Here is a 24,520-nt window from a genome sequence, read left to right on the forward strand (position 1 = left end):
CCTGGTAAACTGTAAGTGCTGTTTTTGTGAAGTGGAAACATCTAGGAACAACAACAGCTCAGTTGCGAAGTGGTAGCCCCACACAAGGTCACAGAACGCTACTTGCACACTCATCTTCTGCACATCTATCACCCCAGTGTTTAATTTGCCATACTGTAAAAATTTCGCCACTATGGCCTATTTATTGCCTCACCCCCCTTATCCTACCTTATTTGCACACACTGTATATAAACTTTCTCTATTGTATTTATTGACTGTATGTTTGTTTATTCCATGTGTAACTCTGTGTTGTTGCATGTGTCGAACTGCTTTGCTTTATCTTGGCCAGGTCGCAGTTGTAAATGAGAACTTGTTCTCAACTAGCCTACCTGGTTAAATAAAGGTGAAATAAAATACAAATAAAATGGGACCGCCGAGTGTTGAAGCGCGTAGTGTGTAAAAATTGTTGTCTTCGGTTGTAACACTTACTACCGAGTTCCAAACTGCCTCTGGAAGCAACATGAGCACAAGAACTGTTCGGCGGGAGCTTCATGAAATGGGTTTCCAAGTCCGAGGAGACCCACACAAGCCTAAGATCACCATGCTCAATGCCAAGCGTCAGCTGGAGTGGTGTAAAGCTTGCCGCCATTGAACTCTGGAGCAGTGGAAACGCGTTCTCTGGAGTGATGAATCACGCTTCACCGTCTGACAGTCTGACGGAGGAATCTGGGTATGGCAGATGCCAGGAAAATGCTACCTGCCCGATTGCATAGTGCCAACTGTAAAGTTTGGTAGAGGAGGAACAATGGTCTGGGGCTGTTTTTCATGGTTTGGGCTTGGCTCCTTAGTTCCAGTGAAAGGAAATCGAATTGCTACAGCATACAATGATATTCTGTGCTTCCAACTTTGTGGCAACAGTTTGGGGAAGGCCCTTTCCAATATCAGCATGACAATGCCCCCGTGCACAAAGCGAGGTCCATACAGAAATTGTTTGTCGAGATCGGTGTGGAAGAACTTGACTGGCCTGCACAGAGCCCTGACCTCAACCCCATTGAACACCTTGGGATGAATTCGAACGCCGACTGCGAGCCAGGCCTAACATCAGTGCCTGACCTCACTAATGTCTTGTGGCTGAATGGAAGCAAGTCCCAACAGAAATGTTCCAACATCTCATGGAAAGCCTTCCCAGATGAGTAGAGGCTGTTATAGCAGCAACAGGGGCACCAACTCCATATTAATGCCCATAATTCTGGAATGAGATGTTCTATGAGCATGTGTCCACATACTTTAAGTAATGTAGAGTACCTTAAGCTTAGTTCAACTGTATGACCTCAAATCATGATTACATCTATAATTTTGATCTCATGGATGGTCAGTTCTTGCATTCATAGCTCTGTCTAAGAATTTTAGAGTGGTTACATTTCTCTATCCCCATCCCTCAGCTGTTTACCAAATCAGTGGCGGGTGACCGATTGCCCCTTTAAGGAGTACGTTCTTCAGTCCACGTTTTGGGTTTATTTAATAAGATATTCGTCTCAAATATTCATCTCAAAATCCTTTTTTTGCTTGTCCTTTGTATTGGCCTACTGGAGATCATGGGCTGGTTTCCTGAACTCCGATTAAGCCTACATTTGGACTAAAAAGCATGCTTAGAGGAGAATCTCTACCGAACATTATTTTCAGTCCAGGCTGTAACCCCGGTCCAAAGTGTTAATTTTCTGTTGTGCATAGAAGTAATGATTTCTCCTCTATTTAAAGTGCAGTGTGTGGAAAGTCCTTTATTTTCCCACTTCCCTTCAGGTTCCAAGAGGTGTTTGATCAAACAGTCAAGCAAGAGGACATATTTGAAGCCATCGCCAAGCCAGTGGCAGACAGGTGAGACACCCTTTAACTTGTTTTAAACTTCAAGGTTAGATAGAGTGAATCTTCTAAATGTTTTGTTCTAATTTCATGCTAACCATTTTAACAAGCTACTGTGTTGGATATCTGACATTCTCGAAGGTAGACCTAATAACTGGACAACCAAAAGAAAACTATCAAAAATTGTAGGCAGGCAGTGTTTTGGCAGTGTGAATCCCTATTCGAGTTTTTCAACACAAGTACAGTTGCTTTCTCCATTGTCTGTGGTCCATTCTATTCTAAACTGTGCTGCCCAGTCAAGATTACTACTTAGACTTATAGATACAGGTGACATGTTTAAGGTGGGCCTAACTTCTCCACCAAAAAGAGGTTGAAAACCGATAGCCACTAATGACAGATCTAGGATCAGCTTCCTTTACCTCAAACCCTAAAAAATGAAAGGAAAACTGATCTTGAGACAGTGCTCAGGAACAATGTTCACCTACACACCATTCGTTCACCCCTAGGGCCTCTGTTCAATGTTGCAGCAAGGCCCAGACCACACAGACTTCGCCAGGCATGTTGACTGGTAGCACGTTGCTCTGACAGTAAGCTGAGCTAGTGCGAAGATGGAAATGAAGGGAGGCTGTGATTTTTGGTCCAAACCACAAAGTGGTGAGCTAGCAGATGGGGGTCACACACGCTGCTATCCTGCATGCGATAAGCCTCTCGCCGCAATGCAGCGGGTATCCTTCGCCGAAGCTCATCATAATTTTTGCTCTACTATATGTAGATTTCCCAGTTTTTGGGCTACCCCTCCCTAATTTCTAGTGCTCTAGGGTTGCAAAGGGAGGGTATATTACTGGAAATGTTCTAAGTTTACCAGTAAACCACCATTACTGTGCAATTTGTTTGTTTTTTTCGCGTTGTTTGTAACTTACTTTTTAACTTATTTTGTACATAATGTTGCTGCTTCCGTCACTTATGACCGAAAATAACTTTTGTGATTACTCACCTCGAACTGGACGAAGATTTTTTCTTTAAGGAGTCCGACGCGAAGGATATACTGCTTTCTTGGGAACGGGCCCAAATCCCCATCATTTGCGTGAAGAAAAGACAGAGAAAAGGGGTCGGAGGTTGGGCTGCCTTCTGAGAATTTGTAGGCGAGTGTGTAGACCCCCTCAACCATCAGTCCTTTTAGCCAACGTGCAATCATTGGATAACAAAATGGATGAGCTCTGATCAAGGATATCTTACCAACGGGACATTAAAAACTGTAATATATTATGTTTCACAGAGTTGTGGCTGAATGACGACATGGATAACATACAGTTGGCAGGGTTTTCGTTCCTTCTGCAAGATGGAACAGCTGCGTCCGTTAAGACAAGGGGTGGCAGTCTGTCTGTTTGTTAATAATAGCTGGTGCACAAAATCTAATATTAAGGTTTTGCTCGCCTGAGGTAGAGTATCTCCTGATAGCTGTAGACCACACTATTTACCAAGACTTTTCATCTATATTTTTCGTAGCTGTCTGTTTACCACAACAATCCGATGCTGGCACTAAGACGGCACTCAACAAGCTGTATAGGGCCATAAGCAAACAAGAAATGCTCATCCAGAGGCGGTGCTTCTAGTGGCCAGGGATGTTAATGCATGGAAACTTAAATCCGTTTTAACTCATTTCTACCAGCATGTTAAATGTGCAACCAGAGGGAAAAAACTCTAGACCACCTTAAATCCACACACAGAGACTCGTACAATGCCCGCCTTCCATTTGGCAAATCTGACCGTAACTCTATCCTCCTGATTTCTGCTTACAAGCAAAAACTAAAGCAGGAAGTACCATTGACTCGCTCAATAAGGAAGTGGTCAGAGGATGCAGATGCTAAGGTACAGGACTGTTTTGCTAACACAGACTGGAATATGTTCCGGGATACTTCCGATGGCATTGAGGAGTACACCACATCAGTCACTGGCTTCATCAATAAGTACATTGATGACGTCATCCCCACAGTGACCGCACATACCCCAACCAGAAGCCACGGATTACAGGCAACATCCGCACTGAGCTAAAGGGTAGAGCTGCCGCTTTCAAGGAGCGGGACTCTAACCCGGACGCTCATAAGAAATCCTGGTAAGCCCTCAGAGGAACCATCAAACAGGCAAAGCGTCACTACAGGGTTATTGAATTGTACTACACCGGCTCCGACGCTCGTGGAATGTGGCAGGGCTTGCAAACTATTACGGACGTCAAATGGAAGTACAGCCGCAAGCTGCCCAGTGACACAAGCCTACCAGACGAGCTAAGTAACTTATATTCTCGCTTCGAGGCAAGCAACACTGAAGCATGCATGAAAGCATCAGCTGTTCCGGATGACTGTGTTATCACACTCTCTGTAGCCGATGTGAATAAGACTTTTTAAACAGGTCAGCATTCACAAAGCCGCAGGGCCAGATGGATTACCAGGACGTGTTCTCTGAGCATGCGCTGACCAACTGGCAAGTGTCTTCACTGACATTTTCAACCTGCCCCTGACCGAGTCTGGAATACCAATATGTTTCAAGCAGACCACCCTGTGCCGAAGGTAACCTGCCTAAATGATTACCGCCCCGTAGCACTCACGTCGGTAGCCATGAAGTGCTTTGAAAGGCTGGTCATGGCTCACATCAACACCATCATCCCAGAAACCCGAGACTCACTCCAATTCTCATACCGCCCCAACAGATCCACATACGACACAATCTGAATCGCACTCCACACTGCCCTTTCCCACCTGGACAAAAGGAACACCAATGTGAGAATGCTGTTCATTGACTGCAGCTCAGCGTTCAACACCATAGTGCCCACAAAGCTCATCACTAAGCTAAGGATCCTGGGACTAAACACCTCCCTCTGCAAATGCATCCTGGACTACCTGATGGGCCTACCCCAGGTGTTGAGGGTAGGTAGCAACAAATCATCTGCCATGCTGATCCTCAGCACTGGGGCCCCTCATAGGTGCGTGCTTAGTTCCCTCCTGTACTCTGTTCACCCACGACTGTGTGGCCAAACACGACTCCAACATTACGTTTGCTGACGACACAGTGGTAGGCCTGATCACCGACAGCGGTGAGATAGCTTATAGGGAGGAGGTCAGAGACCTGGCAGTGTAGTGCCAGGACAACAACCTCTCCCTCAATGTGAGCAAGACAAAGGAGCTGATTGTGGACTACAGAAAAGGCAGGCAGAACAGGCCCAAATTAACATTGATGGGGCTGTAGTGGAGCGGGTTGAGAGTTTCAAGTTCCTTGGTGTCCACCAACAAACTATAATGGTCTAAATACACCAAGACAGTCGTGAAAAGGCTAGACACACCTTTTCCCCCTCAAGAGACTGAAAAGATTTGCCATGGGTCTCCAGATCCTCAAAGTTCTACAGCGGCACCATCGAGAGCATCCTGACCGTTGCATCACCGCCTGTTATGGCAACTGCTCGGCATCTAACCGCAAGGCGCTACAGAGGGTAGTGCGTATGGCCCACTACATCACTGGGGCCAAGCTTCCTGCCATCCAGGACCTATATACTAGGCTGTGTCAGAGAAAATGTTTTTGTCAAAGCTTCCAGTCATAGACTGTTCTTTCTGCTACACCACGGCAAGCGGTACCGGAGTGCCAAGTGTAGGAACAAAGGGCTCCTTAACAGCTTCTACCAGCAAGCCATAAGACTGCTAAACAATTAATCAAATGGCCACCGGACTATTTACATTGACACCGCCCCACCTTTACCCATACCTACAAGTACAAATTACCTCGACTAACCTGTACCCCTGCACTTTGACTCAGTGCCGTTAGCCCCTGTATATAGTCTCGTTATTGTTATTTTATTATTACTTTTTATTTTTTACTTTAGTTTATTTAGTAAATATTTTCTTAACTTGAACTGCATTGTTGGTTAAGGGCTTGTAAGTAAGCATTTCACGGTTCCGCACATGTGACAAATACAATTTGATTTGATATGGAATCATGTAGTAAGCAAAAAAGTGTAAAACAAATCTAAATATATTTTAAATTCTTCAAAGTAGCCTCCCTTTGCCTTGATGACAGCTTTGCACACTTTTGGCATTATCTTAACCAGCTTCACCTGGAATGCTTTTCCAACATTCTTGAAGGAGTTCCCACATATGCTGAGCACTTTTCGCTGCTTTTCCTTCACTCTGTGGTCCATCTCATCCCATCCCACACCATCTTAATTGGGTTGAGGTCGGGTGATTGTGGAGGCCAGGTTATCTGATGCAGCACTCCAAATCAAATCAAATCAAGGTTTATTTGTGACGTGAGCCAAATACAACAGGTGTAGACCTTACAGTGAAATGCTTACTTACATGCTCTAACCAATAGTGCGAAAAAAAGGTGTGCGCGTGTGTGTGTGTGTAAAGAAATAAAACAACAGTAAAAAGACATTTGAAAATAACAGTAGCAAGGCTATATACAGACATCGGTTAGTCTGGCTTGTTGAGGTAGTATGTACATGTAGGTATGGTTAAAGTAACTATGCATATATGATGAACAGAGAGTAGCAGTAGCGTAAAAAGAGGGGTTGGCGGGTGGTGGGACACAGTGCAGATAGCCCGGTTAGCCAATGTGCGGGAGCACTGGTTCGTCGGGCCAATTGAGGTAGTATGTACATGAATGTATAGTTAAAGTGACTATGCATATATGATAAACAGAGAGTAGCAGCAGTGTTTACCTGTTCAGGAGTCTTATGGCTTGGGTGAAAAACTGTTGAGAAGCCCCAGTGATGTACTGGGCCGTACGCACTACCCTCTGAAGTGCCTTGCGGTTGGAGGCCGAGCAATTGCCGTACCAGGCAGTGATGCAACCGGTCAGATGCTCTCGATGTTGCAGATGTAGAACCTTTTGATGATCTCAGGACCCATGCCAAATCTTTTTAGTTTCCTGAGGGGGAATAGGCTTTGTCGTGCCCTCTTCACGACTGTCTTGGTGTGTTTGGACCATTCTAGTTTGTTGGTGATGTGGACACCAAGGAACTTGAACCTCTCAACCTGCTCCACTACAGCCCCATCGATAAGAATGGGGGCGTGTTCTGTGCTCCTTTTCCTGTAGTCCACAATCATCTCCTTAGTCTTGGTTACGTTGAGGGATAGGTTGTTATGCTGGCACCACCCGGCCAGGTTTCAGACCTCCTCCCTATAGGCTGTCTCATTGTTGTCGGTGATCAGGCCTACCACTGATGTGTCGTCTGCAAACTTAATGATGGTGTTGGAGTCGTGCCTGGTCATGCAGTCGTGGGTGAACAGGGAGTACAGGAGGGGACTGAGCACGCACCCCTGGGGAGCTCCAGTGTTGAGGATCAGCATTTTGTGATAGCAAAACAGTCCTGTGGTTTAGCATATGCTTCATCTGACCACTTTTTTATAGACCAAGTCACTGGTTCTTCCTGCTTTAATTCTTGCTTGTAAGCAGGAATCAGTAGGATAGAGTTGTGGTTGGATTTACCAAATGGAGGGCGAGGGAGAGCTTTGTACGCGTCTCTGTGTGTGGAGTACAGGTGATCTAGAATTTTTTTCCCTCTGGTTGCACATTTAACATGTTGATAGAGATTTGGTTAAACTGATTTAAGTTTCCTTGCATTAAAGTCTCCGGCCACTAGGAGTGCCAAATTCAATATATATTTTTTTTATATTTAACTTTCATACATTCTCAAGTGCAATACACCAAATTAAAGCTGAACTTCTTGTTAATCTAGCCACAGTGTTAGATTTCAAAAAGGCTTTACGGCGAAAGCAAACAATGCTATTATGTGAGGACAGCACCCCATCAAACAACACAGACAATCATATTTCATCCCGCCAGGCGCGACACAAAACTCAGAAATAACGATATAATTCATGCCTTACCTTTGACGAGCTTCTTCTGTTGGCACTGCAATATGTCCCATAAATATCACAAATGGTCCCTTTGTTCGATTAATTCCGTCGTTATATATCCAGAACACTGACATTCCTGTCTTGCAGGAAATCACGCATAGAACGAGCAGTATGTCTGGTGGCATTGTCATGCTGTAGGGTCATGTCAGGATGAGCCTGCAGGAAGGGTATCACATGAGGGAGGAGGATGTCTTCCCTGTAACGCACAGCATTGAGATTGCCTGCAATGACAATAAGCTCAGTCCGATGATGCTGTGACACACCGCCCCAGACCATGACGGACCCTCCACCTCTAAATCGATCCCGCTCCAGAGTACAGGCCTCGGTGTGACGCTCATTCCTTCGACGATAAACGTGAATCCTACCATTACCCCTGGTGAGACAAAACCGTGACTCGTCAGTGAAGTGCACTTTTTGCCAGTCCTGTCTGATCCAGCAACGGTGGGTTTGTGCCCATAGGCGACATTGTTGCCGGTGATGTTGTAAGGCAGGTCCTCACCAAACATGCCTACAAGCCCTCAGTCCAGCCTCTCTCAGCCTATTGCGGACAGTCTGAGCCCTGATGGAGGGATTGTGCATTCCTGGTGTAACTCGGGCAGTTGTTGTTGCCATCCTGTACCTGTCCCGCAGGTGTGATGTTCGGATGTACCGATCCTGTGCAGGTGTTGTTACACGTGGTCTGCCACTTGCCAGGATGATCAGCTGTTCGTCCTGTCTCCCTGTAGCGTTGTCTTAGGAGTCTCACAGTACAGACATTGCAATTTATTTTCCTGGCCACATCTGCAGTCCTCATGCTTCCTTGCAGTATGCCTACGGCACGTTCACGCAGATGATTAGGAACCCTGGGCATCTTTCTTTTGGTGTTTTTCAGAGTCAGTAGAAAGGCCTCTTTAGTGTCCTAAGTTTTCATAACTGTGACCTTAATTGCCTACCGTCTGTAAGCTGTTAGCGTCTTAACGACCGTTCCACAGGTGCATGTTAATTCATTGTTTATGGTTCATTGAGCAAGCATGGGAAACAGTGTTTAAACCCTTTACAATGAAGAGCTGTGAAGTTATTTGGATTTTTACAAATTTTCTTTGAATGACAGGGTCCTGAAAAAGTGACGTTTCTTTTATTGCTGAGTTTAGATCTTTTTAATTGATGGCACACTTAGTGGTCAAATCAGCAGAATTACCACTGATATAAAATGTTGTTATTCTTATCATTGTCAATCTCTCAATTCAAGTATTTTCAAACTTGGCAGAGGTTGGCTACTCTTCTTACATGGTGTCTTTGAGCTTTTCCCTTGGCCTAAGGTTAGGCTAATTCAGGGTTTGCTCCCCAAGGGAGATAGGCAAAGACTAGAGCATTTACTTGGAATTTCCTGCGATCAAATGTAGGTCTTGATGTTGTTATCTGAATGATGTTTCTCTCTCTCTCTCTCTCTCGCTTCCTTTCTCGTCCCCTGCCCTGCTCAATTTCTCTCTCTCTCTCTCCCTTGCGCTCTCGTCCTAATTCCACCTCTTACTCATAATAGGGGTATTTATGGAATACGCAAGTGCTTTTCATTATCGTCATTATTAGGAGACATAAACAACACGTGAGATGTCTGGGTTGACTCAGGGCTCAAATATCTTTGACCGGACTCAGACCATAGCCTTCTGTCTTCGGTTACCCTTCAAAAAGTCACCAGCATATAGATTCTGGCTTCTGGGCCAGGATGTAGCCCCATGTCATTCTGGGGCACTGATTCAAACCATGGGTTGTCTTTCTCCAATGTGAGACATTTCTTCTTCAGCTGTTGAATTCAGATTTTGGATTCACATTTACGGCGATCTAATGGAATGTTCTAGATTCCTGAAGGTCTTAACCTTTTTAAATCCAGTCTCGCCAGTTGTTAAATCAGAGGTGTAAGTAGCCCTGTTGATGTTTTGCCCCCCCATTGGTGATGAATGGCGATGGAATGTATTAAAAAATGCTGACAATGTTATGCACACATTGAAGTGGTCAGCAAATTCATTAGGAGTTGAAGAGCCATGGATGAGACAACATACTCATTTTTTTACTTCATATGTATCACACCTACATTTGGATGCGTTTTTAAGTCTCATTTCCAGAATTGGTAAACTAGGCTATTGCTAACCCTAACCCTAACCCTAACCCACAACTTTGGACGTATGCGTGGGTCATTGTCCATTTGGAAGACCCATTTGCGACCATGCTTCAACTTCCTGACTGATGTCTTGAGATGTTGCTTCAATATATCCACGTACTTTTCCTGCCTCATGATGCCATCTATTTTGTGACGGGCACCAGTCCCTCTTGCAGCAAACACCCCCACAACATGATGCTGCCACCCCCGTGCTTCACGGTTGGGATGGTGTTCTTCGGCTTGCAAGCCTCCCCCTTTTTCCTCCAAACATAACAATGGTCATTATGGCCAAACGGTTCTATTTTTGTTTCATCAGACCAGAGGACAAAATGTACGATCTTTGTCCCCATGTGCAGTTGCAAACTATAGTCTGGCTTTTTTATGGCGGTTTTGGAGCAGTGGCTTCTTCCTTTTATTTATTTTTATTTCAACTTTATTTAACCAGGTAGGCAAGTTGAGAACAAGTTCTCATTTACAATTGCGACCTGGCCAAGATAAAGCAAAGCAGTTCGACAGCATACAACAACAGAATTACACATGGAGTAAAACAAATATACAGTCAATAATACAGTAGAAAAATAAGTCTATGTACAATGTGAGCAAATGAGGTGAGATAAGGGAGGTAAAGGCAAAAAAAGTCCATTGTGGCAAAGTAAATACAATATAGCAAGTAAAACACTGGAATGGTAGATTTGTAGTAGAAGAAAGTGCAAAGTAGAAAAATAGTTAATGGGGTGCAAAGGAGCAAAATAAAATAAATAAATACAGTAGGGGAAAGGTAGTTGTTTGGGCTAAATTATAGATGGGCTATGTATAGGTGCAGTGATCTGTGAGCTGATCTGACAGCTGGGGCTTAAAGCTAGTGAGGGAGATAAGTGTTTCAAGTTTCAGAGATTTTTGTAGTTCGTTCCAGTCATTGGCAGCAGAGAAATGGAAAGAGAGATGGCCAAAGGAGGAATTGTCTTTGGGGGTGACCAGAGAGATATACCTGCTGGAGCGCGTGCTACAGGTGGGTGCTGCTATGGTGACCAGTGAGCGGAGATAAGGGGGGACTTTACCTAGCATGGTCTTGTAGATGACCTGGAGCCAGTGGGTTTGGCGATGATTATGAAGCGAAGGCCAGCCAACGAGAGCGTACAGGTCGCAGTGGTGGGTAGTATATGGGGCTTTGGTGACAAAACGGATGGCACTGGGATAGACTGCATCCAGTTTGTTGAGTAGTGTATTGGAGGCTATTTTGTAAATGACATCGCCAAAGTCGAGGATCGGTAGGATGGTCAGTTTTACGAGGGTATGTTTGGCAGCATGAGTGAAGGATGCTTTGTTGCGAAATAGGAAGCCAATTCTAGATTTAACTTTGGATTGGAGATGATTGATGTGAGTCTGGAAGGAGAGTTTACAGTCTAACCAGACACCTAGGTATTTGTAGTTGTCCACATATTCTAAGTCAGAACCGTCCAGAGTAGTGATGCAGGACAGGCGGGCAGGTGCAGGCAGCGATCGGTTGAAGAGCATGCATTTAGTTTTACTTGTATTCAGGAGCAGTTGGAGGCCACGGAAGGAGAGTTATGGCATTGAAGCTCGTCTGGAGGGTTGTTAACACAGTGTCCAAAGAAGGGCCAGAAGTATACAGAATGGTGTCGTCTGCGTAGAGGTGGATCAGAGACTTACCAGCAGCAAGAGCGACATCATTGATGTATACAGAGAAAAGAGTTGGCCCAAGAATTGAACCCTGTGGCATAGAGACTGCCAGAGGTCCGGACAACAGGCACTCTGATTTGACACACTGAACTCTATCAGAGAAGTAGTTGGTGAACCAGGCGATGCAATCATTAGAGAAACCAAGGCTATTGAGTCTGCCGATGAGGATGTGGTGATTGACAGAGTCGAAAGCTTTGGCCAGGTCAATGAAAACGGCAGCACAGTATTGTTTCTTATCGATGGCGGTTACGATATCGTTTAGGACCTTGAGCGTGGCTGAGGTGCACCCATGACCAGCTCTGAAACCAGATTGCATAGCGGAGAAGGTGCGGTGGGATTCGAAATGGTCGGTAATCTGTTTGTTGACTTGGCTTTCGAAGACCTTAGAAAGGCAGGGTAGGATGGACATAGGTCTGTAGCAATTTGGGTCAAGAGTGTCCCCTCCTTTGAAGAGGGGGATGACAGCAGCTGCTTTCCAATCTATGGGAATCTCAGATGACACGAAAGAGAGGTTGAACAGGCTCGTAATAGGGGTTGCAATAATTTCGGCAGACAATTTTAGAAAGAAAGGGTCCAGATTGTCTAGCCCGGCTGATTTGTAGGGGTCCAGATTTTGCAGCTCTTTCAGAACATCAGCTGAATGGATTTGGGAGAAGGAGAAATGGGGAAGGCTTGGGCGAGTAGCTGTGGGGGGTGCAGTGCTGTTGACTGCAGTAGGGGTAGCCAGGTGGAAAGCATGGCCAGCCGTAGAAAAATGCTTATTGAAATTCTCAATTATAGTGGGTTTATCAGTGGTGACAGAGTTTCCTATCCTCAGTGCAGTGGGCAGTTGGGAGGAGGTGTTCTTATTCTCCATGGACTTTACAATGTCCCAGAACTTTTTTGAATTTGTGTTGCAGGAAGCAAATTTCTGCTTGAAAAAGCTAGCCTTAGCTTTTCTAACTGCCTGTGTATATCGGTTTCTAACTTCCCTGAAAAGTTGCATATCGCGGGGGCTGTTTGATGCTAATGCAGAACGCCATAGGATGTTTTTGTGTTGGTTAAGGGCAGTCAGGTCTGGGGAGAACCAAGGGCTATATCTGTTCCTGGTTCTAAATTTATTGAATGGGGCATGCTTATTTAAGATGGTGAGGAAGGCATTTTTTTTAAAATAACCAGGCATCCTCTACTGATGGGATGAGGTCAATATCCTTCCAGGATACCAGGGCCAGGTCGATTAGAAAGGCCTGCTCGCTGAAATGTTTCAGGGAGCGTTTGACAGTGATGAGTGGAGGTCGTTTGACTGCGGACCCATTACGGATGCAGGCAATGAGGCAGTGATCGCTGAGATCTTGGTTGAAAACAGCGGAGGTGTATTTAGAGGGCAAATTGGTTAGGATGATATCTATGAGGGTGCCAGTGTTTACGGCTTTGGGGTGGTACCTCGTGGGTTCATTAATAATTTGTGTGAGATTGAGGGCGCCAAGCTTGGATTGTAGGATACCTGGGGTGTTAAGCATGTCCCAGTTTAGATCACCTAGTAGCACGAGCTCTGAAGATAGATGGGGGGAAATCAGTTCACATATGGTGTCCAGAGCACAGCTGGGGGCCGAGGGTGGTCTATAGCAGGCGGCAACGGTGAGAGACTTGTTTTTAGAGAGATGGATTTTTAAAAGTAGAAGTTCAAATTGTTTGGGTACAGACCTGGATAGTAGGACAGAACTCTGCAGGCTATCTCTGCAGTAGATTGCAACACCGCCCCCTTTGGTCGTTCTATCTTGTCTGAAAACGTTGTAGTTAGGGATGAAGATTTCAGAGTTTTTGGTGGACTTCCTAAGCCAGGATTCAGACACGGCTAGGACATCCGGGTTGGCAGAGTGTGCTAAAGCAGTGAATAAAACAAACTTAGGGAGGAGGCTTCTAATGTTACCATGCATGAAACCAAGGCTATTACGGTTACAGAAGTCATCAAAAGAGTGCGCCTGGGGAGTAGGAGTGGAGCTAGGCACTGCAGGGCCTGGATTCACCTCTACATCACCAGAGGAGCAGAGAAGTATGAAGATAAGGGTACGGCTAAAAGCTATAAGAATCGGTCGTCTGTGACGTCCGGAATAGAGAGAAAAAGGAGCAGGTTTCTGGGGGCGATAAAATAGCTTCATGGTATAATGTACAGACAAAGGTATGGTAGGATGTGAGTACAGTGGAGGTAAACCTAGGCATTTAGTGATGATGAGAGAGATATTGTCTCTAGAAACATCATTGAAACCAGAAGATGTCATAGCATGTGTGGGTGGAGTAACTGAGAGGTTGGATAAGGTATAATGAGCAGGGCTAGAGGCTCTACAGTGAAATAAGCCAATAAACTCTAACCAGAACAGCAATGGACAAGGCATATTGACATTAAGGAGTGGCATGCTTAGCCGAGTGATCAAAGGGTCCAGTGAGAGTTAGATAGCAAGCTGGTAGTTGATGGAGGAGGTCTGTTTTTAGCCACCTCGTGCGATTCCGTCTGTAGATTAGTGGGGTTCCGTGTGGTAGGGGGGACCAGTCCAATTGGCAAAATAGTTAGTTATAGTGGCCCAAGAAAATTGTCCGATAGACCTATTCAGATAGCAGCCGATAAGACAGCTAACGATTAGCGGGCCGCAGATGGGCATTCAGGTTACGTCGCGACGGAGGGGCCAGTTGGATAACTCCCTCGGGCAGGCAACGCCGGTGGTCCAGTCATGAAGGCCCGATGGGGCTCCGCATCGGCAGTAAAACGGGTCCGGATAGGTGATTGTAGCCCAGGAGAGGCCGATGGAACTCTTCAGCTGGCTAGCTCCGGAATAGCCCAGGAGTGGCTGATGAAACACTTCAGCTGGCTAGCTCCGGAATAATTATGTTAACTCCGGGACCAACGTTGCCAATAGTCACTCAGGTAGCAGCTAGCTAGCTGCAAGATCCAGGTGTAAACGTCCAGAGCCTGCGGTAGAAATCCGGGGATATGGAGAGAGAATAGGTCCGGTAAGCTCTGGTCTGAGTTGCGCTGTTCAAAAATTGGCGATAGCTTTTCGAGCTAATGGATCGCTGAGGACCGCTAACCGTGGCTAGCTGAACTCCAACGTTAGCCAGGCTAACCTTTGGCTAGCTTCTGTTGTGGATTTCAGATTTGAGGTAAATAATACTTTTATTTTTTAAATTGGTGAGGCAGGTTGCAGGAGAGTGTTTTGAGGTTGAGTTTTTAGAAAAAAAAATATGTAAAAGATATGCGAAGAAAATATGTAAATATATACACGGGACACGACAAGAGGAAGACAAAGGACGTCTGAACTGCTACGCCATCTTGGGACAGTTCCTTGCTGAGCAGCCTTTCAGGTTATGTCGATTATAGGACTCGTTTTACTGTGGCTATAGATACTTTTGTAGCTGTTTCCTCCAGCATCTTCACAAGGTCCTTTGCTGTTGTTCTGGGATTGATTTGCACTTTTCGCACCAAAGTATGTTCATCTCTAGGAGACAGTACGCGTCTCCTCCCTGAGCGGTATGACGGCTGCGTGGTCCCATGGTGTTTATACTTGCATACTGTTGTTTGTACAGATGAACGTGGTACCTTCAGGCGTTTGGAAATTGCTCTCAAGGATGAACCAGACTTGTGGAGGTCTAAAAAAAGAATCTGAGGTCTGGGCTGATTTCTTTTGATTTTCGCATGATGTCATGCAAAGAGACACTGAGTTTGAAGGTAGGCCTTGAAATACATCCACAGGTACACCACCAATTGACTCAAATGATGTCAATTAGCCTATCAGAAGATTCTAAAGCCATGGAATCATTTTCTGGAATTTTCCAAGCTGTTCAAAGGCATAGTCAATTTAGTGTATGTAAACTTCTGACCCACTGGAATTGTGAAACAGTGAATTATAAGTGAAATAATCTGTCTGTAAACAATTGTTAGAAAAATTACTTATGTCATGCACAAAGTAGATGTCCTAACAGACTTGCCAAAACTAAGTTAAAAAACGAGTTTTAGTGACTCCAAACTAATTGTATGTAAACTTCCGACTTGAACTGTGTATATATATATACACAGTATCTCACAAAAGTGAGTACACCCCTCACATCTTTGTAAATATTTGAGTATATCTTTTCATGTGACAGCACTGAAGAAATGACACTTTGCTACAATGTAAAGTAGTGAGTGTACAGCTTGTATAACAGTGTACATTTGCTGTCCCCTCAAAATAACACAACACACAGCCATTAATGTCTAAACCGCTGGCAACAAAAGTGAGTACACCCCTAAGTGAAAATATCCAAATTGGGCCCAAAGTGTCAATATTTTGTGTGCCACCATCATTTTCCAGCACTGCCTTAACCCTCTTGGGCATGGAGTTCACCAGAGCTTCACAGGTTGCCACTGGAGTCCTCTTCCACTCCTCCATGACGACATCACGGAGCTGGTGGATGTTGTAGACCTTGCACTCCTCTATCTTCCGTTTGAGGATGCCCCACAGATGCTCAATAGGTTTTAGGTCTGGAGACATGCTTGGGGCAGTCCATCACCTTTACCCTCAGCTTCTTTAGCAAGGCAGTGGTCGTCTTGGAGGTGTGTTTGGGGTCATTATCGTGTTGGAATACTGCCCTGCTGCCCAGTCTCCGAAGGGAGGGGATCATGCTCTGCTTCAGTATGTCACAGTACATGTTGGAATTCATGGTTCCCTCAATGAACTGTAGCTCCCCAGTGCCGGCAGCACTCATGCAGCCCCAGACCATGACACTCCCACCACCATGCTTGACTGTAGGCAAAACACACTTGTCTTTGTACTCCTCACCTGGTTGCCGACACACGCTTGACACCATCTGAACCAAATACGTTTATCTTGGTCTCATCAGACCACAGGACATGGTTTCAGTAATCCATGTCCTTAGTCTGCTTGCCTTCAGCAAACTGTTTGCGGGCTTTCTTGTGCATCATCTTTAGAAGAGATTTCCTTCTGGGACGACAGCGATGCAGACCAATTTGATGCAGTGTGCGGCGTATGGTCTGAGCACTGACAGGCTGACCCCCCACCCCTTCAACCTCTGCAGCAATGCTGGCTGCACTCATACGTCTATTTCCCAAAGACAACCTCTGGATATGACGCTGAGCACGTGCATTCAACTTCTTTGGTCGACCATGGCGAGGCCTGTTCTGAGTGGAACCTGTCCTGTTAAACTGCTGTATGCCAAGACCCTGCAGCTCAGTTTCAGGGTCTTGGCAATCTTCTTATAGCCCAGGCCATCTTTATGTAGAGCAACAATTCTTTTTTTCAGATCCTCAGAGAGTTCTTTGCCATGAGGTGCCATGTTGAACTTCCAGTGACCAGTCAGTATGAGGGAGTGTGAGAGCGGTGACACCAAATTTAACCCACCTGCTCCCCATTCACACATGAGACATTTACATTTTACATTTACGTCATTTAGCAGACACTCTTATCCAGAGCGACTTACAAATTGGTGCATTCACCTTGGAACAACCAGTGGAACAACCACTTTACAATAGTACATCTATATCTTTTTTTTTTTGGGGGGGGGGTAGAAGGATTACTTTATCCTATCCCAGGTATTCCTTAAAGAGGTGGGGTTTCAGGTGTCTACGGAAGGTGGTGATTGACTCCGCTGTCCTGGCGTCGTGAGGGAGCTTGTTCCACCATTGGGGTGCCAGAGCAGCGAACAGTTTTGACTGGTCTGAGCGGGAACTGTGCTTCCGCAGAGGTAGGGGGGCCAGCAGGCCAGAGGTGGATGAACGCAGTGCCCTTGTTTGGGTGTAGGGCCTGAAGGTACGGAGGTGCCGTTCCCCTCACAGCTCCGTAGTGAAGCACCATGGTCTTGTAGCAGATGCGAGCTTCAACTGGAAGACAGTGGAGTGTGCGGAGGAGCGGGGTGACGTGAGAGAACTTGGGAAGGTTGAACACCAGACAAGCTGCGGCGTTCTGGATGAGTTGTAGGGGTTTAATGGCACAGGCAGGGAGCCCCGCCAACAGGGAGTTGCAGTAATCCAGACAGGAGATGACAAGTGCCTGGATTAGGACCTGCGCCGCTTCCTGTGTAAGGCAGGGTCGTACTCTGCGAATGTTGTATAGCATGAACCTACAGGATCGGGTCACCGCCCCGATGTTAGCGGAGAATGACAGGGTGTTGTCCAGGGTCACGCCGAGGCTCTTAGCACTCTGGGAGGAGAACACAATGGAGTTGTCCACCGTGATGGCGAGATCATGGAAAGGGCAGTCCTTCCCCGGGAGGAAGAGCAGCTCCGTCTTGCCGAGGTTCAGCTTGGAGTTCACCACTAACGAGTCACATGACACCGGGGAGGGAAAATGGCTAATTGGGCCCAATTTGGATATTTTCACTTAGGGGTGTACTCACTTTTGTTGCCAGCGGTTTAGACATCAATGGCTGTGTGTTGTGTTATTTTGAGGGGACAGTAAATTTACACTGTTATACAAGCTGTACACTCACTACTTTACATTGTAGCAAAGTGTAATTTCTTCAGTGTTGTCACATGAAAAGATATACTCAAATATTTACAAAAATGTGAGGGGTGTACTCACTTTTGTGAGATACTGTATGTATATATATTATATTGATATATATTATTATATTATATTATATTTATATATATATAAACTCAGCAAAAAAATAAATGTCCTCACTGTCAACTGTGATTATTTTCAGCAAACTTAACATGTGTAAATATTTGTAAGAGCATAACAAGATTCAACAACTGAGACAAAATGAACAAGTTCCACAGACATGTGACTAACAGTCAGTATCTGGTGTGGCCACCAGCTGCATTAAGTACTGCAATACATCTCCTCCTCATGCTGCACCAGATTTGCCAGTTCTTGCCGTGAGATGTTACCCCACTCTTCCACCAAGGCACCTGCAAGTTCCCGGACATTTCTGGGGGGAATGGCCCTAGCCCTCACCCTCCGATCCAACAGGTCCCAGACGTGCTCAATGGGATTGAGATCCGGGCTCTTCGCTGGCCATTGCTGAACACTGTCTTGCAGGAAATCACGCACAGAACGAGCAGTATGGCTGGTGGCATTGTCATGCTGGAGGGTCATGTCAGGATGAGGCTGCAGGGAGGGTACCACATGAGGGAGGAGGATGTCTTCCCTGTAACGCACAGCGTTGAGATTGCCTGCAATGACAACAAGCTCAGTCCGATGACGCTATGATACACCGCCCTAGACCATGTCAGACCCTACAAATCGATCCTGCTGCAGAGTACAGGCCTCGGTGTAACGCTCATTCCTTCGATGATAAACGCGAATCCGACCATTACCCCTGGTGAGACAAAACTGCGACTCGTCAGTGAAGAGCACTTTTTGCCAGTCCTGTCTGGTCCAGCGACGGTGGGTTTGTGCCCATAGGCTACGTTGTTGCCGGTGATGTCTGGTGAGGACCTGCCTTACAACAGGCCTACAAGCCCTCAGTCCAGCCTCTCTCAGCCTATTGCGGACAGTCTGAGCCCTGATGGAGGGATTCTGCGTTCCTGGTGTAACTCGGGCAGTTGTTGTTGCCATCCTGTACCTGTCCCGCAGGTGTGATGTTCGGATGTACCGATCCTGTGCAGGTGTTGTTACACGTGGTCTGCCACTGCGAGGACGATAAGCTGTCCGTCCTGTAACAAGTAATTTTTCCAACAATTGTTTACAGACAGATTATTTCACTTATAATTCACTGTTTCACAATTCCAGTGGGTCAGAAGTTTACATACACTAAATTGACTGTGCCTTTGAACAGCTTGGAAAATTCCAGAAAATGATGCCTTGGCTTTAGAAGCTTCTGATAGGCTAATTGACATAATTTGAGTCAATTGGTGGTGTACCTGTGGATGTATTTGAAAGCCTACCTTTAAATGCAGTGCCTCTTTGCTTGACATCATGGGAAAATCAAAAGAAATCAGCCAAGACCTCCACAAAAATGGTAGACCTCCACAAGTCTGGTTCATCCTTGGGAGCAATTTCCAAATTCCTTGAAGGTACCAAGTTCATCTGTACAAACAATAGTACGCAAGTATAAACACCATGGGACAACGCAGCCATCATACCGCTCAGGAAGGAGACGCGTTCTGTCTCCTAGAGATGAACATACTTTGGTGCGAAAAGTGCAAATCAATCCCAGAACAACAGCAAAGGACCTTGTGAAGATGCTGGAGGAAACAGGTACTAATGTATCTATATCCACAGTAAATCGAGTCCTATATCAACATAACCTGAAAGGCCGCTCAGCAAGGAAGAAGCCACTGCTCCAAAACCGCCATAAAAAGCAAGATTACGGTTTGCAACTGTTTATAGGGACAAAGATCGTACTTTTTGGAAAAAGTCCTCTGGTCTGATGATACAAAAATCGAACCATTGGGCCATAATCACCATCGTTATGTTTGGAGGAAAAAAGGGGAGGCTTGCAAGCCAAAGAACACCATCCCAGCTGTGAAGCACGGGGGTGGCAGCATCATGTTGTGGGGGTGCTTTTCTGCAGGAGAGACTGGTGCACTTCACAAAATAGATGGCATCATGAGGCAGGAAAATTATGTGGATATATTGAAGCAACATCTCAAGACATCAGACAGGAAGTTAAAGCTTGGTCGTAAATGGGTCTTCCAAATAGGGCAATGACCCACGCATACTTCCAAAGTTGTGGCAAAATGGCTTAAGGACAACAAAGTCAAGGTATTGGAGTGGCCATCACAAAGTCCTGACCTTAATCCTATAGAAAATTTGTGGGCAGAACTGAAAAAGCGTGTGCGAGCAAGGAGATCTACAAAACTGACTCAGTTATACCAGCTCTGTCAGGAGGAATGGGCCAAAATTCACCTAATTTATTGTGGGAAGCTTGTGGAAGAATATCCGAAACGTTTGACCCAAGTTAAACAATTTAAAAGCAATGCTACCAAATACTAATTGAGTGTATGCAAACTTCTGACCCACTGGAAATGTGATGAAAGAAATAAAAACTGAAATAAATAATTCTCTCTACTATTATTCTGACATTTCACATTCTTAAAATAAAGTGGTGATCCTAACTGACCTAAGACAGGGGATTTTTACGAGGATTAAATGTCAGGAATTGTGAAAAACTGAGTTTAAATGTATTTTGCTTTGGTGTATGTTAACTTCCGACTTCAACTGTACATGCATACATACATTCATACTGTGGCAAAGAAGGGGGTCGAGTGATAAATGGCAGATATGTGAGGGCAGAACTAATAAACAGGCTCTGCCCGATCACTAAAATGGCCACCCCGATCAGAACTACAGATCACAAAATGGACCACTGCCAAAACTACAATTCCCAGAAGCAAGGGGAACCCTCAGAAGGTGGAGCCGACCCACAGATAAAAGGTCAAGAAAAACCAGGAAGAGAGAGAGAGGGCGGGAAGGATCTATGAACCATAGAGAAAGAGACAATCTACATTGGCTGGATTTACCGTGTACGAGCTGGACTGTTTTGGACTTACCTGTTGGCGTTTAGACCTGGACCTACCGAGAACCAGATTTGTGTACCGAACCCTGCTATCCTTGACCTTACCTGCGGCCTGGGTGGACCAGGACAGCGAAACAAACACACAGGTACTGTCATGTTCGAAAGAACTTTCATTCTGGGCTGACTTTGGTGACAGTTTCCCACTTAATTTGTGACAAACGCTCCTAACTTTGAAGAGGTTTGCCACAATACATACATACATACATACATACACAGTAAAATGTATGGACACCTACTCATTCCAGATTTTTTTCTTTATTTTTACTATTTTTTGCATTGTAGAATATTAGTGAAGACATCAAAACAAAAAAATATCACATATGGAATCATGTCATAACCAAAAAATTGAGATTCCTCAAAGTAGCCACCATTTGCCTTGACAGCTTTGCACACTCTTGGCATTCTCTCAACCAGCTTCATGAGGTAGTCACCTGGAATGCATTTCAATTAACATGTGTGATTAACATGTGTGCCTTGTTAAAACTGAATTTGTGGAATTTCTTTCCTTAATGCATTTCAGCCAATCAGTTGTTTTGTGACAAGGTAGGGGGGTATACAGAACATAGCCCTATTTGGTAAAAGATCATGTCCATATTATGGTAAGAACAGCTCAAATAAGCAAAGAGAAACGTCAGTCCATCATTACTTTAAGACATGAAGGTCAGTCAATCCTGAACATTTCAAGAACTTTGACATTTTCTTCAAGTGCAGTCGCTAAAATCATCAAGCGCTATGATGAAACTGGCTCTCATGAACACCGCCACAGTAAAGGAAGACCCAGAGTTACCTTTGCTGCAGAGGATAAGTTAATTCGCGTTAACAGCCTCAGAAATTGCAGCCCAAATAAATGCTTCAGAGTTCAAGTAACAGACATCTCAACATCAACTGTTCAGAGGGAGACTGCATTAATCAGGTCTTCATGGTCCAATTGCTGCAAAGAAACCACTACTAAAGGACACAGATAAGAATAAGAGACTTGCTTCTGCCAAGAAACGTGAGCATTGGACATTCGACCGGTGAAATCTGTCCTTTGGTCTGATGAGTCCAAATTTGAGATTTTTGGTTCCAACCGCTATGTCTTTGTGAGATACAGAGTAGGTCAACGGATGGTCTCCGCATGTGTGGTTCCCACCGTGAAGCATGGAGGAGGTGGTGTGAAGGTGTGGTTGTGCTTTGCTGGTGACACTGGCTGCATTCTAAACTATTAACAGACACACCCTCTTCCCTCAGCCCTCAAATTAAGTGGGCACTTCTGATGACATATCATGACGTCTGACGAGTTTACACTTGCAGGGCAAGGGGCTAGGGAGGAAGGATTTAATTTTGAATGGACCGCCCTTGTCCGGAAATTCGTCACTCGTTCGTCGTGACTATAGTGTTTTCAGCCACCAGTAGCTTGTGGGTGCTTTATATGCGCAACAGTCAATTATGATTGCATGTCTACTTATATTAACTATATAATTATTAATATACACCTACTGTATGATAGCTAGCAAATTAATTAGCTAACTAACGTTAGCCTGCCTTGCTACTTCTGAAGAAGGAAAATATTGATGTTGAGGTTGATATTGATGCTGAGGTTTTACGTTTTGGCAGACTTTTCTTAGCTGATGTACAATCATCGCAAATTGAATTATGGGGCGTTTCAGGCCCCGACGTGAACATAATTGTACACTTCCAAACTCCATTAAAAACGAAGGCTGAAGGGCTTAAGTTGCAAACTTCTCTTGCTTGGCTAATCATTGGACCGCTGAAAAATATGGTCGCGGGGATTCCCCCAAGGGCATAAGGCGGGTAAGTGGACGAGGGTGTGTCTTTTATGAGTTTGAAACGAAGCCCCTGTCAGTGATTTATTTAAAATTCAAGGCACACTTAACCATCATGGCTCCCACAGCATACTGCAGCGATACGACATCACATCTGGTTTGCGCATTGTGGGACTATCATTTGTTTTTCAACAGGACAATGACCCAACACACCTCCAGGCTGTGTAAGGGCTATTTGACCAAGAAGGAGAGTGATGGAGTGCTGCATCAGATGACCTGGCCTCCACAATCACCTGACCTGAACCCAAATGAGATGGTTTGGGTTGAGTTGGACTGCAGAGTGAAGGAGAATCAGCCAACAGGTGCTCAGCATATGTGGGAACTCCTTCAAGACTGTTGCAAAATCATTCCAGGTGAAGCTGGTTGAGAGATTGCTAAGAGTGTGCAAGGATGTCATCAAGGCAAAGTTTGGCTACTTTCAAAAATCTCATCTCAAATATATTTTGATTTGTTTGACATTTTTTTGGTTACTACATGATTCCATATGTGTTATTTCATGGTTTTGATGTCTTCACTATTATTCTACAATGAGAAAATAGTAAAAATAAAGAAAAATGTGTGTCCAAACTTATAAGTATTCAGACCCCTTGACCTTCTCCACGTTTTGTTAGGTTACAGCCTTCTTCTAAAATGTATAAAATAAAAACAATTCCTCAGCAATCTACACACAATACCCCATAATCACAAAGGAAAAACATTTTTTGAAATATTTGCAAATATATTAAATATAAAACCCAGAAATACCTTATTTACATAAGTATTCAGACCCTTTGATATGAACTCGAAATTCAGTTCATGTGCATCCTGTTTCCATTGATCATCCTTGAGATGTTTCTACAACTTGATTGGAGTCAACCTGTGGTAAATTCAATTCTTCGGACATGATTTGGAAAGGCACACATGACTATATAAGCTCCCACAGTTGACAGTGCATGTCAGAGCATAAACCAAGCCATGAGGTTGAAGGAATTATCCGTAGAGCTCCGAGACAGGATTGTTTCGAGGTACAGATCTGGGGAAGGCTACCAACAAATGTCTGCAGCATTGAAGGTCCCCAAGAATACAGTGGCCTCCATTACTCTTAAATGGAACAAGTTTGGACCAGGCAGTCCTGAGGTATGGTCCTAGGGCTCAGGTCCTCCAGGAGGGGAGAGAGGGTGAGATGGGAGAATTAGAGGGAGCATATCTAAGATCTCACAGGAGAATTACACCAGATTTAACAGACTGACCCTCGCCGCTCGGCAAATAGACTATTTCAGCGTAGATACAGGAGACTGAGATAGGGGAGCTAGGTTACATCCACAGTTAGCCCCGGACAGGGACAACCAGGCAGGAAACCTCAACAGGCCACTAACTTACTACCCTGAGACAAGGCCGAGTATAGCCCACGAAGATCTCCCCACTGCACGAGCCCAAGGACAGGAAGGATGGAAGAGCAAAGAGCAAGCCAGTGAGTCAGCCACCGTAATGGGGTCAGAGGCAGAGAATCCCAGTGGACATAGTCGGCCAGGCAGAGACCGCAAGGGTATTTCGTCACTCCACGAGGCATTTCACCATGACTGACATTAATGCCACATGATGATAGTCATTCAGCTCCGCTGGATTGTTCTTTTTTAGAACTG

General features: G+C 45.0%; 1 protein-coding gene across 1 annotated transcript in view; it reads left to right on the forward strand.

The window, feature by feature from the left end:
* Nucleotides 1-24,520, forward strand: part of kif6 (kinesin family member 6) — a 104,677-nt gene that overhangs the window by 13,674 nt on the left and 66,483 nt on the right. Inside the window, exon 3 of the mRNA XM_045690343.1 lies at nucleotides 1,780-1,854. Coding sequence (XP_045546299.1) covers nucleotides 1,780-1,854 — 75 coding nt within the window. The remainder of the gene's footprint in view (nucleotides 1-1,779; nucleotides 1,855-24,520) is intronic.

This window comes from Salmo salar, chromosome ssa11 (assembly GCF_905237065.1).
Source record: "Salmo salar chromosome ssa11, Ssal_v3.1, whole genome shotgun sequence".
NCBI classification, from domain to species: domain Eukaryota; kingdom Metazoa; phylum Chordata; class Actinopteri; order Salmoniformes; family Salmonidae; genus Salmo; species Salmo salar.